Genomic DNA, 19220 nt, shown 5'->3' on the forward strand with positions numbered 1-19220 from the left:
ACCTAATTTGTTTTTTCTAGAGTAAATTCAGATTTTAAATTATGATAAATACTAATTTGATCACATAAAGTCAGCATGTTGAATGAAATGCAAAGCCACTTAGTAACTTTGTGTTCAAAACCAATTATACACGTTACTTTATATTCATATTAATTCAATTTGGTCCCTCGTTATAAATATTTATAATTTTACATGAAAATAAGAGATATGCCAATTTACATAAGAATTAAATTTTTTTTTCAAACATGTGTGTTAAATATTGTAAATCAAGATATTTTTTAAAAAAATATTTTTTAATTAATATCAAAATATTTTTTTTTATTATTGTTAACATCAGCATAATTTTAAAAATAATTAATAATGCAAGAACAAACAATAAAACATTACAAATATTTGATACTACTTATTCTTAGGAAAAGATAAAGATGAACAAATTTGGATGAACACATTTTGTAGGTCCCAATGAAGAAAACCCTCCCAACGAAGGAAATCAAACTCTCCTAGTGAAGTACTACCATAATTGAGCGTGTGTCCCCTTCCCTTTTTATTCGTTTATACGAATAAAAAGTTTTTTTATTTTAAAAGATATAAAAATAATTATTTTTTAAAGTGTTTTTTTATTTAAAATTATATTAAAATAATATATATTTTTTTATAAAAAAAATTATTTTTGATATTAATATATTAAAATAATATTAAAAAATTAAAAAATTAATTTAAAATAAAAAAATAAAAATTTCACCTTCAGTGTTTTTGTGTCCCTTTTTTTTATTTGTTTTTTATATATAATAAAAAAAAATAAGATGGGTGTTTGTAATAATTATTTTTTAAAGTATTTTTTAGTTAGAAATATATTAAAATAATATTTTTTTATTTTTTTAAAAATATAAAAATAATTTAATTTAAAGTAAAAAAAAAAAAAGGAATTTCACCTTAATCGAGTGTCTGTGTGTGTCCCTTTCACTCTTTATCTCTTTTTTTGAAGTTGTTCAGAAACCCTTCGTAGTGAAGTAGCTTAGTGGAGTGTGTGTGGGTCCCTTTCCCTCTTTCTTTGTTTATACATTCATTCGATCTCCAATTTATCCTATTGCCAAAGCATTGTACAAAAAAAGTATTTTGGTTGATATTTTACTATTTTAACTGCCTAAAAACAATGATTTTTTTAAGAAAATTATCAGAATAAGCTAGAAATTTATGGGTTATACATATATTCAATCTGGTTCTTCATTTACTAGTAGTAGTAATGCTCAATAAAGGATTCATAATAATAATAATAATGCTGAGTTTATTTTTTAAAATATTCATTGTTCAAATTCAATCTTTATTTATTTTCTATAAATGTTTTCCTCCAGTTCTTTTCCCGCTTTATTCTTTCTTTCTTTCTATGTGGGGTTCTATATATACATTCTCGCATTTATGTTGCAACAATGTAATACCTCCAGAACGGAGCTACTGTTGCACGATCAACAACAGTTTTTAACTCTCAGGTAATCATACTCAGTTTCTTCATTTTTGGGTCTTAGTTCTTAGCTTAAATAAATCATTATTGCAACATTAGTTTATCTGGGTTGTTTCTTTTTTCTTTGTAATTCATGTTGTGATCATCTGTGACTGGATTTTTCCTTCTTTCTTCTGGGTTCTTGAAATATCAGAATTTCTTTTCTTTTCCGGTAGGTTTCTTTCTGCTTTCTTGTTTCAATAATGTGTTCTTTTTGGGCAGCCAGGCTACTACGTTTCCTGTAAATTTGATGGCTTACATTCCTCCACACAAGCGGCATTCCAAGGATGTGATAAGCGCAACCCCAATTCCAGAGACACTGCAACCTCAATTTCAAAGAAATATGAATTCGAGAGCTTCCACTTCTCGTAAAAAAAAGAGTGGAAAGATTGTTGATGAAGACACTACCATATATAAATGGTTTGCTGTTGGCTTGGACGAAGATGGCCAGTTTCCTCCTTACATCCATCTCGAGCCGATTTCCTTTGAATATATTGAGCGTAAAACGGGAGAAAAGCCTCTGGTCTTGGTGAACAGCATTGTAACTGAAGGTTGGTGTTCCATCCTTCTCTGTTAGTTGCTTCTTCCCTTGAATGGTGTTTGAGTTAAATGTTCTTATTATAAATTTTGTATTAAATTTCATGCAATGAAGAGGATAGCAAACTGGAAAGGACTTGCTCCAGAAGTCCATGGGAGATTATAGCGGAAAACGTACAGCAAGAACTACTCTCTTCTTTCGAAATTTTGAGGAATGAAATGGATGATCAGGGTTCAGAAAAAATAAAGCCAGAATTGGTTGCTCGAATGGGAAAAATCGCTTTTCGTGGGTGAGCAATGCAACTTCTCTCTATAGATATTGCAAATTGAGTTAAAGTTAATTGGAACATCATCTTTTTTCCAACTTATGATGCCTTTTTAGATGGAAGGATGCAACTGAAAATTGCTTATATTGTGAAGTTGCCTGGAATTGTCTCAGTTTATTCTCCATGACATACTCAATGAACTAAGGGAAGAACGTAAGCATATAAGTGTTTGTTCCTCCATATAGGACCTCGACTGAAGTTCATATTTTGATTTGGTTTGTTTCGAGACCTGAGTGTATCATATGACTTGTTTTGCTCTAGTGATTACTCTGATCGCTGCCAAACAAATTCTGCTGGTGCTGTATCAGTGTAACGTAGATATTGTTGATATGCATATACCAGAAGCCATAAGTGCCTATGTTAAATGAAATTCATATTCTCCATCAGTGCAGAAGAAGCATGTTTTATATTTCAGTTCTACAAGGATATGCATGCAAGAATAATTATACTAATTCTGTGATGCAGGAGACATTCAATGGGACTAGAAAGTGTGAATAAAATGCAGGTTGAAGAAGCGATTCTGAGACAACTCAACAGATCATTGTACACAGATATTCCTTCATCATACATGGAAAATATTATAGATGGAGTGGTCCCAGCGATTGGAATTGATTTTGAAGAGGAGAAAGATGTTTATACTGTAAAGGTATCCCTTTTGCTGCATACCGACTCGTGGTAGTGTTTTTCTTATGTTTTTAATTCAATTTGTCATTAACTTTTCTTCCTTCAAGCAGTTGTCTGATAATACACGGCCAGATGCAACTGTTTTATGCAAATGTATTGTGCTGGAAGATAAAAAACTTCACCTCTACAAGGCAGGTTTTGTACTACCTAGAGTCTTGTCCTCTCATGTTAATTTGTCATATTATATGGTAGAATTAATTTGTTTTTGGTAATTTGTGCTTTATCGTGTAATCTCATGGACACCTTCTGATATTCACTTATGAATTTAAGATGGTTTCCACTTTTATAATTTTGCTTGTTCATGGAGTATTAAAGTATAAAACTTTCTTGTAGGTTAAGCTAAACAAAGTGCGCCAGCTGGTCATAGATGTATCATGTCTTGATAAGAATCTGGATCTCAGGCTAATGCTTTGCACCAGCAGGATCTTAACGTCTCTAACTGTAAGTTAGCATCAGAAATTTAGCTACAATCATACTCCATGATCGTTAGACACTCATTGAAGCATGAAGTGTCTTGGGCTCTGCAGAAACTTGTTAGTGAGAAAATTTGAGCAAGCATCCTACCTTTGTATTTTCCTCCAATTACATTCTTAATCGTGTCCAGCCTGTGCTTTCTCCATTTCAAAGAATGTCATGATGGAAAATAGCAAGTAATCTTTATCCTAGAACTTAGTTTGATCAAACCTAGAAGAGAAGATATGTAAAACAAGCATTAATTGAGTAGGCTTGCACTTGCGAGATAGGTTAACAATTCTAGAACGAAATTTAGAACGTTAAAACCATATTCATGGATATTGGATTGATTTTCATAGTTGGAACAATGATTTCCCTAAATTTGCATGAGTCTAGACAGCGCAAAGCTGCTCGTGAGTAATTTATTTCCAGGATGAAAGTTTTAGTTTATTAAGCAGAAGGCAATGATTTGGTATTGGCTACTTAGTAACAAAGCCAGATTATTCTTCTGATAATCATATATACTGCTTAAAATATCAAAGCCAAGAAACTTCATTGTAGATGTAACTCCTGATACTGACGCTGTGGAGTGACTGGTTGTATGAATCGATGCAGGATGAGGAGATGAATAGCCTTAGGGATCTGATCAATTCTGCAGTTCTAGATTCAGATATGAAGGGTGGATTAAGATGGCCCCAGGGGGAGGAGGCATCTTCTGGTGCTAGATATAGTGTCATTGGGGTTTCGCACACAGTAACCAAAGCCTATAAAAGTTCATCATTTAGGCTGATAGCAAGAAATGTCGATGGATACGATTTCAAGACTGGAACTAGGGAAACTTTTGGAGAAATTTATCTGAAGTTGAAAAGAATTGTTTCAGAAATACAGGCAAGTTCCTTTATTGGTTGACTTTTCCCTATACCTCCTTATGTTGCTTTGGCTCACATAAAACTTCTAATTTGTGAGCTTTATAAGAACCTGCTGAGAGCATCCAGAGCTGACAGATTTATTAAACGCCTCTTCAGTTAGTTCCTCTTTATTATAAATTATAAAGTTTCCAGATTCATACCCGTGTAAAGCTGTGCTTTTAATATCTTCTAAAACATTTTTCTTGTATTTAAAGCTGCATTTGTTGAATTATGAAGGAACGGGGAGCTGAAAGTGATTCAATCTCCAAAATGCTCGAGGACAGCTTAAGACTGATATGGGACAAGTTCTTATGCTGCGAACGGTTTCTAACATGATCATTCCAATTTTAACTCTCTTTTCATCCTCGTCAACATGGAAAGGGGGAGAGCGCCATCTTGACTAGATCCTATCCCATCACGAGGCGCTCTTTGCAAGTCCGAGCTCTCCTCTCTGTTAATTCTAGGCCTTTTTACATCTCTTTTTCTTTCTTTCTTTGCTTTCTTTCTTTTATACTTGGATGGTTTGAGTGTTAGTTTTTGAGAATAGAAGAAGAAAGATTGTGGAAGTTTGGTTTGCTTTAATTTATTTAATGGCCATCTATTTTTCTTGTTTAGGTGCCTGCGCTTCTCTACTGCATCAAAACAACACACACGAGAAGATATACTAGATTGGTAGCACATGCTACTTTTGCTATAATGCCTTTCTAGCAGCCTTGAATAAGGTCTCATTGTGTCTAATAAATTGGAAACATACTAAAAACTGACTAGGAGATTGCCTTATATTAATTTGATTCATGTTTATATAAACACAAAAGCAAAGCTTTTAAGCATCCCAATATCATAGGAGGAAGACATGAGCTCATGAATATGAATACTAAGATTTTTTTAATTATAAATCCAGGAGCAAATATGCAGAAAGCCTGCAGATATTGTTTCACATGTTCTCAATCAAAGGAAACATTGCTTATGGATCACAAAAATAGATAGATAGTAGAGCAATCAATGAGGCTGCTTTGTAATAAAAGGAAATAATACTAAGTAATGGCATGTTAAGATTGAAGGAGCCACTATATACAAATTATAAGATTTTTATGGAGGAGATGGATGGTGAGTTGATAACCCAAAAAGAAGTTTCTCTGCTCAAAGAAAAAACCAAACACAAAAATAAACAGTTAAAATAATCCATCAGGTTAAAATTATGAAACATAGCCCAGTAGGTTTTTGGTTCAGACATTTTTACAAATAGTTGAGAAACATTAATGACTAAACCAATTTGTGTCCTAACTTGAAATATTTACTTCCTAGCAACCATTCAAATTGTACACAAATCACAACAACAAAGAGGGTAAAAAACAAAAAATACTTTTAGTAAGCAAAACAAACTCTAAATTAAAAATTTATCAATTCCTCACCTTCAACATTGTTGAGATATTCGTCAACAGAGTTGAAAAGATTGAAACTTTATGCTTTCTACTTGAAATTTAAGCAAGCATAGGAAGTTATTAGTGATATGCTTACGTTGAAAAGGATTGATTTTGAATTGGAAAATCTACGGACTTAACCTAAAAACAAGAAACCCTGAATTATTCATCCACATATAAATAAGTAAAACAGGTATTAGAATAAAAGGCATTTACTTGAATGGATATTGTTGCTTTCTAATAATTTCTAGGATTTATTGATAGGATTACAACAAAGAGGGAGAACTATGTGTCGTTTGAGTGTTTATATAGAGAGGGGGAGTTTGTTGATGATATATGAGAGAGTTTGTTTTTCAATCACATAACCAGAACAGAATGAGGGTGAGAAACCCATAACATCTTGGCTGGAATTTGGTGAAGAAATCCAGAATAACATAAGATCCCGAGCGGTTCTAAAAAATTTTCTATTTTGTTTCATTTTTTGAAATGATACAATATACACCAGCCATTACAATCAGAATAAAATATAATTGACAGCTTCGCTAAAAACCTAAAATCAAATCAAATAAGAAAAACTTCTCGAGCTTCAATATACTTTTTTTTCAGAATCATTGAAGGTAAAAACTACCTCCATTCAGTTTGTCTCTAAAACGAAATCCATAGATATCAAAATCAAAGTGATCAGCGGCCGGAATCCAGCCACTCAAGAGTTTTCTCTCTGCTAATTTTTTTTGATAGCTTTCTTTCTCAGCACCGGCTCCATGAAGAAGTCAGAATGTAATCTTTCTGTTGGCTTTCCCTATTCATTCGTGAATAAGAATAATGAAAGGGCTAGAAGCGTCAGCTTCGTCTTAGGATCGAGGAGTTCAAAGCTAAAATAAAAATTGGAATGAAGCAAAATATCAAAAATACTACGGACCAAATATTAAAAAATTAAAATTTTAGATATTAAAGTGTAGTTTTATGCGCCCTTGAGCTGCATACATTTAGAAAAAGTTGTTAATTTTTGTCAATATTAATTTTGATCTTAGTTTTTTTAATTTTATTTTTACAATAATTAAAAATTCAATTATGTCAAATTCACCTGTCATTTAATTCCAGAACAATTTCTGACACCTTAGACACGTGATAACATGCAATCTAAAAAGAATTAAAAAAAATAGAGGACACCTAGAACCTGACTTTTGAGTACAAATAGAAAGAAATCTAAAGTTCATTGAACATGACCAACATAGTGAAATTCCAATTTTCTTTAAGATATGTTTAGAAATGTAGTTGAGATTGTTTTTTTAAATTGAAAATTTATTAAAATGATATATATATTTTTTTTAAATTATTTTTGAGATCAGCACATCAAAACGATTCAAAATACATAAAAATTAATTTTTAACAAATAAAATTAAATTTTTAAAAAACACAATTTACACCGTGTTTCCAAACAGAGTCTTAATGTCTTCGTTAAAGTGTGTGCATGGTGCATATAAAGAAATCTAAAGTTCATTGAACATGAGCAACATAGGGAAAGTTTAATTTCCTTTAGGGTATGTTTGAGAGTGTGATTGTAGTTGCTTTTCAAAATACTTTTCGTACTGAAATGTATTATAATGATATTTTTTATTTTTTAAAAATTATTTTTGAGATCAAGGCATCAAAATAATCCAAAACACAATAAAAATTAATTTTTAACAAAAAAAATTAATTTTAATAAAAAAAACACGGTTTGCACCGCGTTATAAGACTTCTTTAAAATGTGTGCGTGATGCATATAAATAAGGTGTAGGTTGGTCGCTTTAGGTTATCTTTTTTGGTTTTAGTTTTTTGAACATAGGTTGCACAACAATTTACAAAGACCTGATTTGTGTGCATAAAGTTAGCTCAAGATACCTAACTGTTAAAACAAATGAAAAAAAAAAAAGTGAATTCAAAATTTATTTTTCTAGAGTACTAAATTCATATTTTAAATTATAATAAATATTAATTTGATCCATAAAGTCAGCATGTTGAATTGAAATGCAAAGCCACATAGTAACTTTGTGTTCAAAACCAATTATACACATTACTTTATATTCATATCAATTCAAGTTTGGTCCCTCGTTATAAATATTTATAATTTTTCATGAAAATAAGAGATATGCCAATTTACATAAGAATTATTTTTTTTTTTCAAACATGTGTGTTAAATATTGTAAATTAAGATATTTTTTAAAATTATTTTTTAATTAATATCAATTTTTTTATTTTTAATATCAGCATATCAGAATTATTTAAAAATATCTAAAAATATATCAATTAATTGTTTTTTAAATAAAAATATATTTTAAAAAATAATTAATAATCCAAGAACAAACAATAAAACATTACAAATATTCGATACTACTTATTCTTGGGAAAAGATAAGGATGAACAAATTTTGTAGTTCCCAATAATGAAGAAAACCCTCCCAACGAAGTAAATCAAACCCTCCTAGTGAAGTACTACCATAATTGAGTGTGTGTCCCCTTCCCTCTTTATTCGTGTTATATATATATATATATATATATATATATATATATATTAAGAGTTTTATATTTTAAAATATATAAAAGTGGTTGTTTATTAAAAAAATTTATTTAAATTATATTGAAATAATATTTTTTTATTTTTAAAAAATATTTTTGATATATTAAAATAATATAAAAATATTAAAAATTTAATTTAAAATAAAAAATTACAACTTAATTTAGTGTTTGTTTGTTTCGTTTTCCTCTTTATTCATTCTTTATATATATAATAAAAAAATAAAATGGGTGTTTGTAATAATTATTTTAAAGTATTTTTTATTTAGAAATGTATTAAAATAAAATTTTTTATTTTTTAAAAACTATTTTTAAAGTTAATCTATTAAAATGATTTAAATATATAAAAATAATTTAATTTAAAGTAAAAAAAAAAAAAAGAATTTCAGAGTGTTTGTGTGTGTCCCTTTCATTCTTTATCTCTTTTTTGAAGCTTGTTTGACAGTGTGATTGCGGTTGTTTTTCAAATAGCTTTTTGTGTTAAAATGCATACCAATGATGTTTTTTGATTTTTAAAAAATTATTTTTGACATCAGCACATCAAAATGATTTGAAAACAATAAAAATATATTAATTTGAAGTTAATAAAAAAAATTCAAATTTTTTCAAAAGCACTTTTGAAACGCAGAAACAAACAAGCGTACTCAATTATTTTAATTTTTATTTATTTTATTTAAAATAATTTATAAAATTATTATTATTATTATTTTAATTTCATTATTTTTTAATTTTTTTATCTGTTAGATATGATCTCTATTATTTTGATTATTATTTATTTTATTTAATATAATTTATGAAATTTGATTTTTTTCAGTTTCATTTTCATTCAACTTTTTAATTTGTAAGATTTGTTTCTTATTATTTTAATAAACTTGAAAAAAAAAAACATTAATATACTATTTTTCAGCTTATTTTAAATAACATAACTAAATATTATAAATTATTTTTCAACACTTTTTATGACATTACTAAACATCAAAAATTAAATTACTTTTTATTTTCAAAAAAAAATATATCTTCAAACAAATGAGTCAAATTGAGTGTGTGGGTCCCTTTCCCTCTTTCTTTGTTTATACTTTATACATTCAGTCCATCTCCAATTTATCCTGTGAAGGCCCAATAATGGAGATGCCCTTCCTATTGCCAAAGCATTGTACAAAAAAGTATTTTGGATGATATTTTATTATTTTAATTGTCTAAAAACAATGATTTTTTAAAGAAAATTATCACAATAAGCTAGAAATCTATGGGTTATACATTTATTCAATCTGGTTCTTCATTTACTAGTAGTGGTAATGCTCAATGAAGGATTCATAATAATAATGCTCAATTTATTTTTTAAAATATTAATTGTTCAAATTCAATCTTTATTTATTTTCTATAAATATTTTCCTCCTGTTCTTTTCCCGCTTTATTCTTTCTATATATACGTTCTCGCATTTATGTTGCAACAATATAATACCTCCAGAACAGAGCTACTGTTGCACGATCAACATCAGTTTTTAACTCTCAGGTATGATCGTCCCTCTACTGCTATAATCATTCTCAGTTTCTTCATTTTTGGGTCTTAGTTCTTAGCTTAAATAAATCATTATTACTAAAATGGTCGACTTAATCAATTTATTGCAACACTAGTTTATCTGGTTGTTTCTTTTTTTTTTTTTGTAATTCATGTTGTGATCATCTGTGACTGGATTTTCCTTCTTTCTTCTGGGTTCTTGAAATATCAGAATTTCTTTTCTTTTCCTGTAGGTTTCTTTCTGCCTACTTGTTTCAATAATGTGTTCTTTTTGGGCAGCCACTCTACATACGTTTCCTGTAAATTTGATGGCTTACATTCCTCCACACAAGCGGCATTCCAAGGATGTGAGAAGGGCATCCCCGATTCCAGAGACACTGCAACCTCAATTTCAAAGACATATGAATTTGAGAGCATCCACTTCTCGTAAAAAAAAGAGTGGAAAGATTGTTGATGCAGACAATACCATATATAAATGGTTTGCTGTTGGCTTGGACGAAGATGGCCAGTTTCCTCCTTACATCCATCTCGAGCCGATTTCCTTTGACTATATTGAGAGTAAAACTGGAGAAAAGCCTCTGGTCTTGGTGAATAGCATTGTAACTGAAGGTTGGTGTTCCATCCTTTTCTGTTAGTTGCTTCTTCCCTTGAATGGTGTCTGAGTTAAACGTTCTTATAATAAATTTTGTATTAAATTTCATGCAATGAAGAGGATATTAAACTGGAAAGGACTTGCTCCAGAAGTCCATGGGAGATTATAGCGGAAAACGTACAGCAAGAACTACTCTCTTCTTTCGAAATTTTGAGGAATGAAATGGATGATCAGGGTTCAGAAAAAATAAAGCCAGAATTGGTTGCTCGATTGGGCAAAATCGCTTTTAGTGGGTCAGCAATCCAACTTCTCTCTATATATTGCAAATTGAGTTAATGTTAATTGGAACATCATCTTTTTTCCAACTTATGATGCCTTTTTAGATGGAAGGATGCAACTGAATATTGCTTATGTTGTGAAGTTGCCTGGAATTGTCTCTGTTTATTCTCCATGACATACTCAATGAACTAAGGGAAGAACGTAGGCATATAAGTGTTCGTTCCTCCATATAGGACCTCGACTGGAGTTAATATTTTGATTTGGTTTGTTTCGAGTGTATCATATGACTTGTTTTGCTCTAGTGATTGCTTTGATCGCTGCAAAACAAATTCTGCTGGTGCTGTATCAGTGTAACGTAGATATTGTTGATATGCATATACCAGAAGCCATAAGTGCCTATGTTAAATGAAATTCATATTCTCCATCAGTGCAGAAGAAGCATGTTTTATATTTCAGTTCTACAAGGATATGCAAGCAAGAATAATTATACTAATTCTGTGATGCAGGAGACATTCAATGGGACTAGAAAGTGTGAATAAAATGCAGGTTGAAGAAGCCATTTTGAGACAACTCAAAAGATCATGGTACATAGATATTCCATCATCATACATGGAAAATATTATAGATGGAGTGGTCCCAGCGATTGGAATTGATTTTGAAGAGGAGAAAGATGTTTACACTGTAAAGGTATCCCTTTTGCTGCATACCGACTCTTGGTAGTGTTTTTCTTATGTTTTTAATTCAATTTGTCATTAACTTTTCTTCCTTCAAGCAGTTGTCTGATAATACACGGCCAGATGTAACTGTTTTATGCAAATGTATTGTGGTGGAAAATAAAAAACTTCAGCTCTACAAGGCAGGTTTTGTACCACTTAGAGTCTTGTCCTCTCATGTTAATTTTTTCATATTATATGGTAGAATTAATTTGTTTTTGGTAATTTGTGCTTTACCAATCTCATGGACACCTTCTGATATTCACTTATGAATTTAAGGTGGTTTCCACTTTTATACTTTTGCTTGTTCATGGAGTATTAAAGTATAAAGATTTCTTGTAGGTTAAGCTAAACAAAGTGCGCCAGCTGGTCATAGATGTATCATGTCTTGATAAGAATCTGGACCTCGGGCTAATGCTTTGCACCAGCAGGATCTTAACATCTCTAACTGTAAGTTAACATCAGAAATTTAGCTACAATCATACTCCTTGATCGTTAGACACTCATTGGAGCATGAAGTGAGAAAATTTGAGCAAGCATCCTACCTTTGTATTTTCCTCCAATTACATTCTTAATCGTGTCCAGCCAGTGCTTTCTCCATTTCAAAGAATGTCATGATGGAAAATAGCAAGTAATCTTTATCCTAGAATTTAGTTTGATCGCCTAGAAGAGAAGATACGTAAAACAAGCATTAATTGAGTAGGCTTGCACTAGCGAGATAGGTTAACAAGTCTAGAACGAAATTTAGAAGGTTAAAACCATATTCCTGGATATTGGTTTTTCATGCTTGAAAAATTAATGATTTTCATAGTTGGAACAATGATTTCCCTAGATTTGCACGAGAGATTTTCAACTAGAGTCTAGACAGCGCAAAGCTGCTCGTGAGTAATTTATTTCCACCATGAAAATTTTAGTTTATTAAGCAGAAGGCAATGATTTGGTATTGGCTACTTGGTAACTAAGCCAGAATATTATTCTTCCGATAATCATATATACTGCTTAAACTATCAAAGCCAAGAAACTTCATTGTAGATTTAACTCCTGATATAATTGGAATTTAACTCCTGATAGTGACGCTGTGGAGTGACTGGTTATATGAATCGATGCAGGATGAGGAGATGAATAGCCTTAGGGGTCTGATCAATTCTGCCGTTCTAGATTCAGATATGAAGGGTGGATTAAGATGGCCCCTGGGGGAGGAGGCATCTTCTGGTGGTAGATATAGTGTCATTGGGGTTACGCACACAGTAACCAAAGCCTATAAAAGTTCATCATTTAGGCTGACAACAAGAGATGCCGATGGATACGATTTCAAGACTGGACCTAGGGAAACATTTGGAGAGATTTATCTGAAGTTGAAAAGAATTGTTTCAGAAATACAGGCAAGTTCCTTTATTGGTTGACTTTTCCCTATGCCTTCTTATGTTGCTTTGGCTCATATAAAGCTTCTAATTTGTGAGCTTTCTAAGACCCTAATGAGAGCATCCAGAGCTGACAGATTTGTTAAACGCCTCGTCAGTTAGTTGCTCTTTATTATAAATTATAAATTTCCAGATTCATGCCTTTGTTAAGTTGTGTTTTTAATATCTTCTAAAACATTTTTCTTGTATTTAAAGCTGCATTTGTTGAATTGTGAAGGAACGGGGAGCTGAAAGTGATTCAATCTCCAAAATGCTCGAGGACAGCTTACGACTGATATGGGAGAAGTTCTTATGCTGCGAACGGTTTCTAACATGAACACTCCAATTTTAACTCTCTTTTCTTCCTCTTCAGCATGGAAAGGGGGAGAGCCCCATCTTGTCTGGATCCTATCCCATCACGAGGAGCTGTTTGCAAGGCCGATTTCTCTCCTCTCTGTTAATTCTAGGCCTCTTTACATCTCTTTTTCTTTCTTTCTTTCTTTCTTTGCTTTCTTTCTTTTATACTTGGATGGTTTGAGTGTTAGTTTTTGAGAATAGACGCTGGAAAAACAAAAAAGAAGAGGAAAGATTGTGGAAGTGTGGTTTGCTTTAATTTCTTTAATGGCTATCAATTTTTCTTATTTCGGTGCCTGCGCTTCGCTGCTGCATCAACTAAACACATACAATCAAAACAACACACACGTGAAGATATACTAGATTGGTAGCACATGCTACTTTTGTTAGCGTGAGCCATTAGAAGATATAAGGAAATAAAACACCAGTTGTATCAACTTCCTAGTTGTAGTCGTATATATCAACTCTCTAGTTTTTAGGCTTCAACCTAGAAGAGGCTGTTATGTAAAAGTAGTTTAGTTAAAACACATCTCTTAACTCCTTTCCCTGTATCTCTATATATAGACCTTGAGTCAATTAATAAAGTTAAATTAGTCTGTTTCTCCAGAAAATCAGACATGGTATCAAAGCATAGTCTAGGGATTTCTATAACCTAAACAGAGAATTAACCCAACGACTTTGACCTTATGGCTGAATATTCCACTGAATTGATTCAGCCACAAAATCCCATAACAAACTCCATGCTTGACAACTTCACGACGAAGATGACGGAGGCTTTGACAAAAGCCCAGGCTACTTCACAGCCAATTATCAATGACTCTTCTGCAGCACCAACGGGCATTAAGTTGGATGGATCCAACTATGCTTTATGGTCCCAGGTGGTAGAGATGAACATCTCAGCCAAAGACAAACTGGGGTATATTAACGGAGACTTCCCTCAACCCTCAGAAGCAGACCCAACATTCCGTAAATGGCGCACTGAAAACTCCGTGGTGAAAGGGTGGTTGATTAATTCAATGGACCAATCATTGGTTGCAAACTTCATCCGCTTCCCAACAGCAAAACAGGTGTGGGACGCCATTGCAACTACATATTTTGATGGAACTGACACATCACAGGTTTATGAACTTCGACGCAGGGTAACTCGAATGCGGCAGAGAGGAGGATCAATCGAAAAATATTACAATGATTTACAAGGGATATGGCGGGAGATAGACTTTCAACGCCCCAATCCCATGGAATGTGCAACAGACATTCAAAATATAACTCTCTGATACAGGAGGAAAGAGTTTATATTTTCTTGGACGGATTGGATGATCGACTTGACAACATTCGTAGTGACATTCTACAACTGAAACCGTTTCCTACAATTGAGCAGGCCTATGCTCACGTAAGGAGAGAGGATACTCGACATGCAGTGATGATAGCAGGGGCAGAGACTGCAACCAATGGTGCTGTTATGGCCATCAAAGGCTCAAGGTTTGGCCAACCACCAACGCTGGTAATGGGAAAGCATAACCTATCCTCTAAACTGAAGGGTCCTTTTGATGGAGGGAAATGTTCACACTGTGGAAACACCAAACATACTCGAGAGACATGCTTTAAGTTGCATGGGTACCCTGAATGGTGGCATGAACTACAAGCTAGGAGGAAAAAAGGTAACACATTACCTGATGAAGGCACTGGTAGAGCCGCAACAGTCACAGCAGAACCTTAAGAGTGTGTTTGGTATTGTGGTAGCTGTTGTGGTTGTGGTTTAAAAAAAGTTGTTTTATAAAAAGTGCTTTTAGTTGAGTTTGGTTTGAGAAAATTGGTGTTTGGTTAAAACTGTGGTTGAAATTGAAGTTGAAAAAAAAGTAATTTAATGTGTTTGGTTAAGAATACTTTTAAAATTGAGGTTATAAAATAATTTTAAAAATATATATTAGTACTTATGATTTTTAATTTAAATATTGTGGATTTAACTATTGCTATTATATCATGAAATAAATCATACTTTATATAAATATAATTTTTTATTATTCCATGAAACCATTTATAATTCCATTACGTACGAGATTCATCCAACAAAAACTACAGTTTTCATAATATTTTTAGCATGTAATAAAATTAGATAAAATATTATCAGGTATAAAATTAACTCTAAACTAATTTTTTAAAAAAAATATTAAAAAACTAACACACTAAAAAAAAAAAAAAAAAAAAAACGCAGGCAGTGAACAGTGCAAGAGAATTGCACTGTTCACTATTTCTTGAGTGAACAGTGCAACTCCGAGCACTGTTCATGTCAACTATATACGAATGATACTGTTCATGTAATTACACTGTTCATTGAACAGTGTAATTACATGAACAGTAGAGAAAAAGCATGAATTAGCTGCTTCTCATTCCTCGCGTTAGAAACGCAGATTTTAAGTGGGACCCATGAACAGTAAAATGCTTTTTTTTTTAACCAAACGGCTGCGCGCTGCGTTTTATTTAAAACGCAGCCGCAGCCGCATACCCAAACGGACTCTAACTCTCACTCATCCCTATGGCAGACTCCTCCACTTCTAAAGCAACAGGTAATTGTGGACAAAGTTTCTATAGTTCTAGCCATTAGGATGAAAGTGAGTGGATTATCGACTCTGGAGCTACGGACCATATGACATTTGATCCTGCAGACTTCTCACACACAACTCAACCACAAAGGACTTGTATTGCAAATGCAAATGGAGTTGCGTATCCAGTCATACGAGCTTGAACCGTGTCACTATCACCCTCACTCACTTTGTCCCACACTCTTCTCGTTCCTTCATTATCTAACAAATTAATGTTTGTGAGCCAAGTAACAGAAGAACTCAATTGTATGGTATTAATGTACTCTAATGTTTGTTTTCTTCAGGATGTTCTCAGCAAGGAGATTATTGGGCGTGGTACTAAGAGAGGGGGGTTATACTACCTAGATGATTTCAACCATGAGAAAGCAAATCATGTACACCATCAACTCAGTAGCAAGGAACGAGAAATATGGTTATGGCATCGTCGTCTTGGGCACCCATCATTCGGATATCTAAGACTCCTATTTCTGAACTTATTTTTACAATCAAAGGATGTTGATTTTAATTGTAAGACTTGTATTCTGGCTAAGAGCCACAGAAACTCTTACTATGCAAGTTTGAATAAAAGCAATATTCTGTTTGCTCTTATACACTCTGATGTCTGGGGACCTTCCCCACGAACGACTGTAACGGGTTATCGTTGGTTTGTTATATTTGTTGATGACTCAGCCCGAATGACTTGGCTTTACCTGATGAAGACGAAGGAGGAGGTGTTCCTAATATTCCAAGCATTTCACACCATGATTCAGAATCAATTTTCAGCCAAAATACAAGTGCTTCGGTCAGATAATGGAGGGGAGTTTGTCAACCAGCGATTCAAAGCGTTCTTCCAGCAGCAAGGTCTCCTCTATGAAACCTCATGTGCCCAGACTCCTCAACAGAACGGTGTTGCTGAACGAAAAAATCGCCACATCTTGGAAACAGCTCGTGCCCTTCTTTTCGGCACAAATGTCCCAACTCACCACTAGGATGATGCAGTAAGTGTTGCGGTATACTTACTCAACAGAATGCCCTCTAAAGTCTTGCACTTCAAAACTCCCCTGCAAGTGCTCTCCTCTCATGTTGCACTACCCACCATGTTGATGCTCCCACCACGTGTGTTTGGTTGTGTGGTTTTTTTTCATATCCATAAAAACCAACACTCTAAACTTGATCCATGTGTTGTTAAATGTCTGTTTCTGGGTTATGAACCAACTAAGAAGGGCTACAAATGCTTTGATCCCATTAACAAGAGACTTTATATCACCATGGATGCTTCATTTATTAAGTCTGAACATTTATATTCTCCTACAGTCCCCAATTCAGCTCTTCAGGGGGAGTGTAGAAGGGAAGAACTGAATGAATTGAGTTGGTACTTAACAGCGCCAGCCACTGTTAGCACAATTGATAATTCAACAAATCCTACAGCTACATCCAGTGGTGACAGTCCAGCACAAGTTGACGAAAGAGAACTTGAGGAGGCTGAAAATGACGTTGAAGGAATACATGAAAACCAACTTAATGGAGAGTTTGTGAATCAAGAAAGCCAACTAACCCCTCTCTCTGTAGTACCTGAATCTCCTACTGAGAACAACCTTGAGGTAAGTTCTTCCACTGTTTCCCTATAATATACTTCTGACTTGAAAACTCCCATAGAGTATGTGTTACCTTTCAGACACAACAGAGGAAAGCCACCAAACAGGTACTCCCCTGATACCGAAGAAAGGCGATCCAAATTTCCCATTGCCAATTATGTAAGCACACAGCACTTACCCGATCCAATTCAGAGTTTCACAGAGGTATTATCCTCTTGTCATACTCCAGATAATATAGCAGATGCCTTGGCCGACTTTAAATGGGCATAAGCCATACAAGAAGAGATGGAAGCCCTACAGAAAAATAATACATGGAAACTGATACCGCAACCTGAAGGAAAAAAAACAGTAGAGTGCAAATGGGTGTTCTCAATTAAATACAAGGCAGATGGATCAATTGACCGGTACAAAGCAAGGCTAGTAGCGAAAGGATTCACACAGACATATGGTATAGATTATGTTGAGACCTTCTCACCAGTTGCTAAACTAAATATTGTTAGAGTTTTACTATCCCTTGCAGCAAATCTAGACTGGCCGCTACTCCAACTTGATGTGAAGAATGCCTTCCTCCATGGTGACCTTGAAGAAGAAGTTTATATGGATATCCCATAAGGCTTTACATCATCTTCAGGAACTGGAGTTGTATGCAAGTTAGAGCGAGCTCTATATGGATTAAAATAATCTTCTCGAGCATGGTTTGGGAGATTTAGCTCAGCCATGAAAAGGTATGGGTTTGTTCAAAGCAATGCAGACCACACCCTCTTCCTGAAGCATCGACAAAAGAGGGTGACAGCCTTAATCGTCTATGTAGATGATATGATTATCACCGGGGATGACACTGAAGAAATGTCAAAATTACAAGAGCAATTATCAGCTGAATTTGAGATGAAGAATCTGGGTGGACTTAAATATTTCTTGGGAATAGAGGTGGCAAGGTCACAGAAGGGTATATTCTTGTCCCAAAGAAAGTATGTGCTAGATCTACTGTCTGAGGTGGGGTTATTAGAGTGCAAACCAGCAGATACTCCCATCATTCAAAATCATAGACTCACTGAACACACAGATCAAGTACCAACGGATAAAGGATGATACCAAACGCTAGTGGGAAAACTTATTTACTTGTCACACACTCGCCCTGATATTGCTTATGATGTAAGTGTTGTGAGCCAATTTATGTATAATCCAAGCGAAGAACATATGAACGCGGTGATTCGAATACTTCATTACTTGAAATCCTCACCAGGAAAGGGTCTAATGTTCTCTAAAAACAATCACTTGGATGTTGAAGGATATACAGACGCGGATTGGGCAGGGAGTATTATAGATAGAAAATCCACGGCAGGGTACTTTACATTTGTGGGAAAAAACCTAGTTACATGGAGAAGTAAAAAGCAAAAGGTGGTGGCTCGATCAAGTGCTGAAGCCGAATTTAGAGGGATGGCAAAAGGGCTTTGTGAATTACTATGGCTTAGAAGGTTACTAATGGAAATAGGCTACGGTCCTAACATGGAGATGAACTTGTTTTGTGATAATAAAGTTGCAATCGATATCTCACAAAATCCTATTCAGCATGATCGAACAAAACACGTGGAGATAGACAGACATTTTATTAAGCAAAACCTTGAAGAAAAGATCATCCTGTTTGTTTTTGTCAAATCAGAAGATCAACTGGCAGATATATTGACAAAGGCAGTTTCCAGTAGAATTTTTAATGACTCACTTGACAAGTTGGGCATTAAAGATATTTATGCACCAACTTGAGGGGGAGTGTTAGCGTGAGCCATTAGAAGTTATAAGGAAATAAAAC

At 33.5% G+C, this 19220-nt stretch overlaps 3 protein-coding genes and 1 long non-coding RNA gene across 8 annotated transcripts; 3 read left to right on the forward strand and 1 right to left on the reverse strand.

Annotated features, from left to right (window-relative positions):
• The first annotated feature begins 1272 nt into the window (after nt 1–1272).
• LOC118046780 (uncharacterized) lies at nt 1273–5020 on the forward strand. 3 transcript variants are annotated; one of them, XM_035055791.2, is made up of 8 exons: nt 1277–1487; nt 1721–2049; nt 2151–2325; nt 2827–3007; nt 3096–3176; nt 3379–3486; nt 4114–4386; nt 4644–5020. In XM_035055791.2, exons 1-8 carry the CDS (start codon nt 1339–1341, stop codon nt 4740–4742), a joined length of 1395 nt encoding a protein of 464 aa, XP_034911682.1. In that variant the 5' UTR covers nt 1277–1338; the 3' UTR covers nt 4743–5020. The 3 variants fall into 3 exon arrangements, with proteins under 3 accessions (XP_034911684.1, XP_034911682.1, XP_034911683.1); XM_035055792.2 differs by having other exon boundaries at nt 1725–2049; XM_035055793.2 differs by lacking the exon at nt 4114–4386 and having other exon boundaries at nt 1273–1487.
• A 553-nt stretch (nt 5021–5573) lies between these two features.
• On the reverse strand, nt 5574–6733 carry LOC140955184 (uncharacterized). Its single transcript, XR_012168951.1, has 2 exons — nt 6456–6733; nt 5574–5968 (listed from the first exon to the last, which is right to left on the reverse strand). It is a non-coding gene; the product is annotated as an uncharacterized lncRNA (long non-coding RNA).
• Nucleotides 6734–9706: 2973 nt separating this feature from the next.
• LOC118046784 (uncharacterized) lies at nt 9707–13526 on the forward strand. 3 transcript variants are annotated; one of them, XM_035055807.2, is made up of 8 exons: nt 9707–9903; nt 10181–10510; nt 10612–10786; nt 11279–11459; nt 11548–11628; nt 11828–11935; nt 12595–12867; nt 13124–13526. In XM_035055807.2, the coding sequence occupies exons 1-8, from the start codon at nt 9825–9827 to the stop codon at nt 13220–13222; spliced, it is 1326 nt and encodes a 441-aa protein (XP_034911698.2). In that variant the 5' UTR covers nt 9707–9824; the 3' UTR covers nt 13223–13526. The 3 variants fall into 3 exon arrangements, with proteins under 3 accessions (XP_034911698.2, XP_034911696.1, XP_034911697.1); XM_035055805.2 differs by having other exon boundaries at nt 9710–9895; nt 10135–10510; XM_035055806.2 differs by having other exon boundaries at nt 9712–9895.
• Nucleotides 13527–18130: 4604 nt separating this feature from the next.
• On the forward strand, nt 18131–18502 carry LOC140955040 (uncharacterized mitochondrial protein AtMg00810). The gene has a single exon (XM_073406573.1). The coding sequence runs from the start codon at nt 18131–18133 to the stop codon at nt 18500–18502; it is 372 nt and encodes a 123-aa protein (XP_073262674.1).
• The last annotated feature ends 718 nt before the right edge of the window (nt 18503–19220 follow it).

Source organism: Populus alba, chromosome 19 (assembly GCF_005239225.2).
Source record: "Populus alba chromosome 19, ASM523922v2, whole genome shotgun sequence".
NCBI classification, from domain to species: Eukaryota; Viridiplantae; Streptophyta; class Magnoliopsida; order Malpighiales; family Salicaceae; genus Populus; species Populus alba.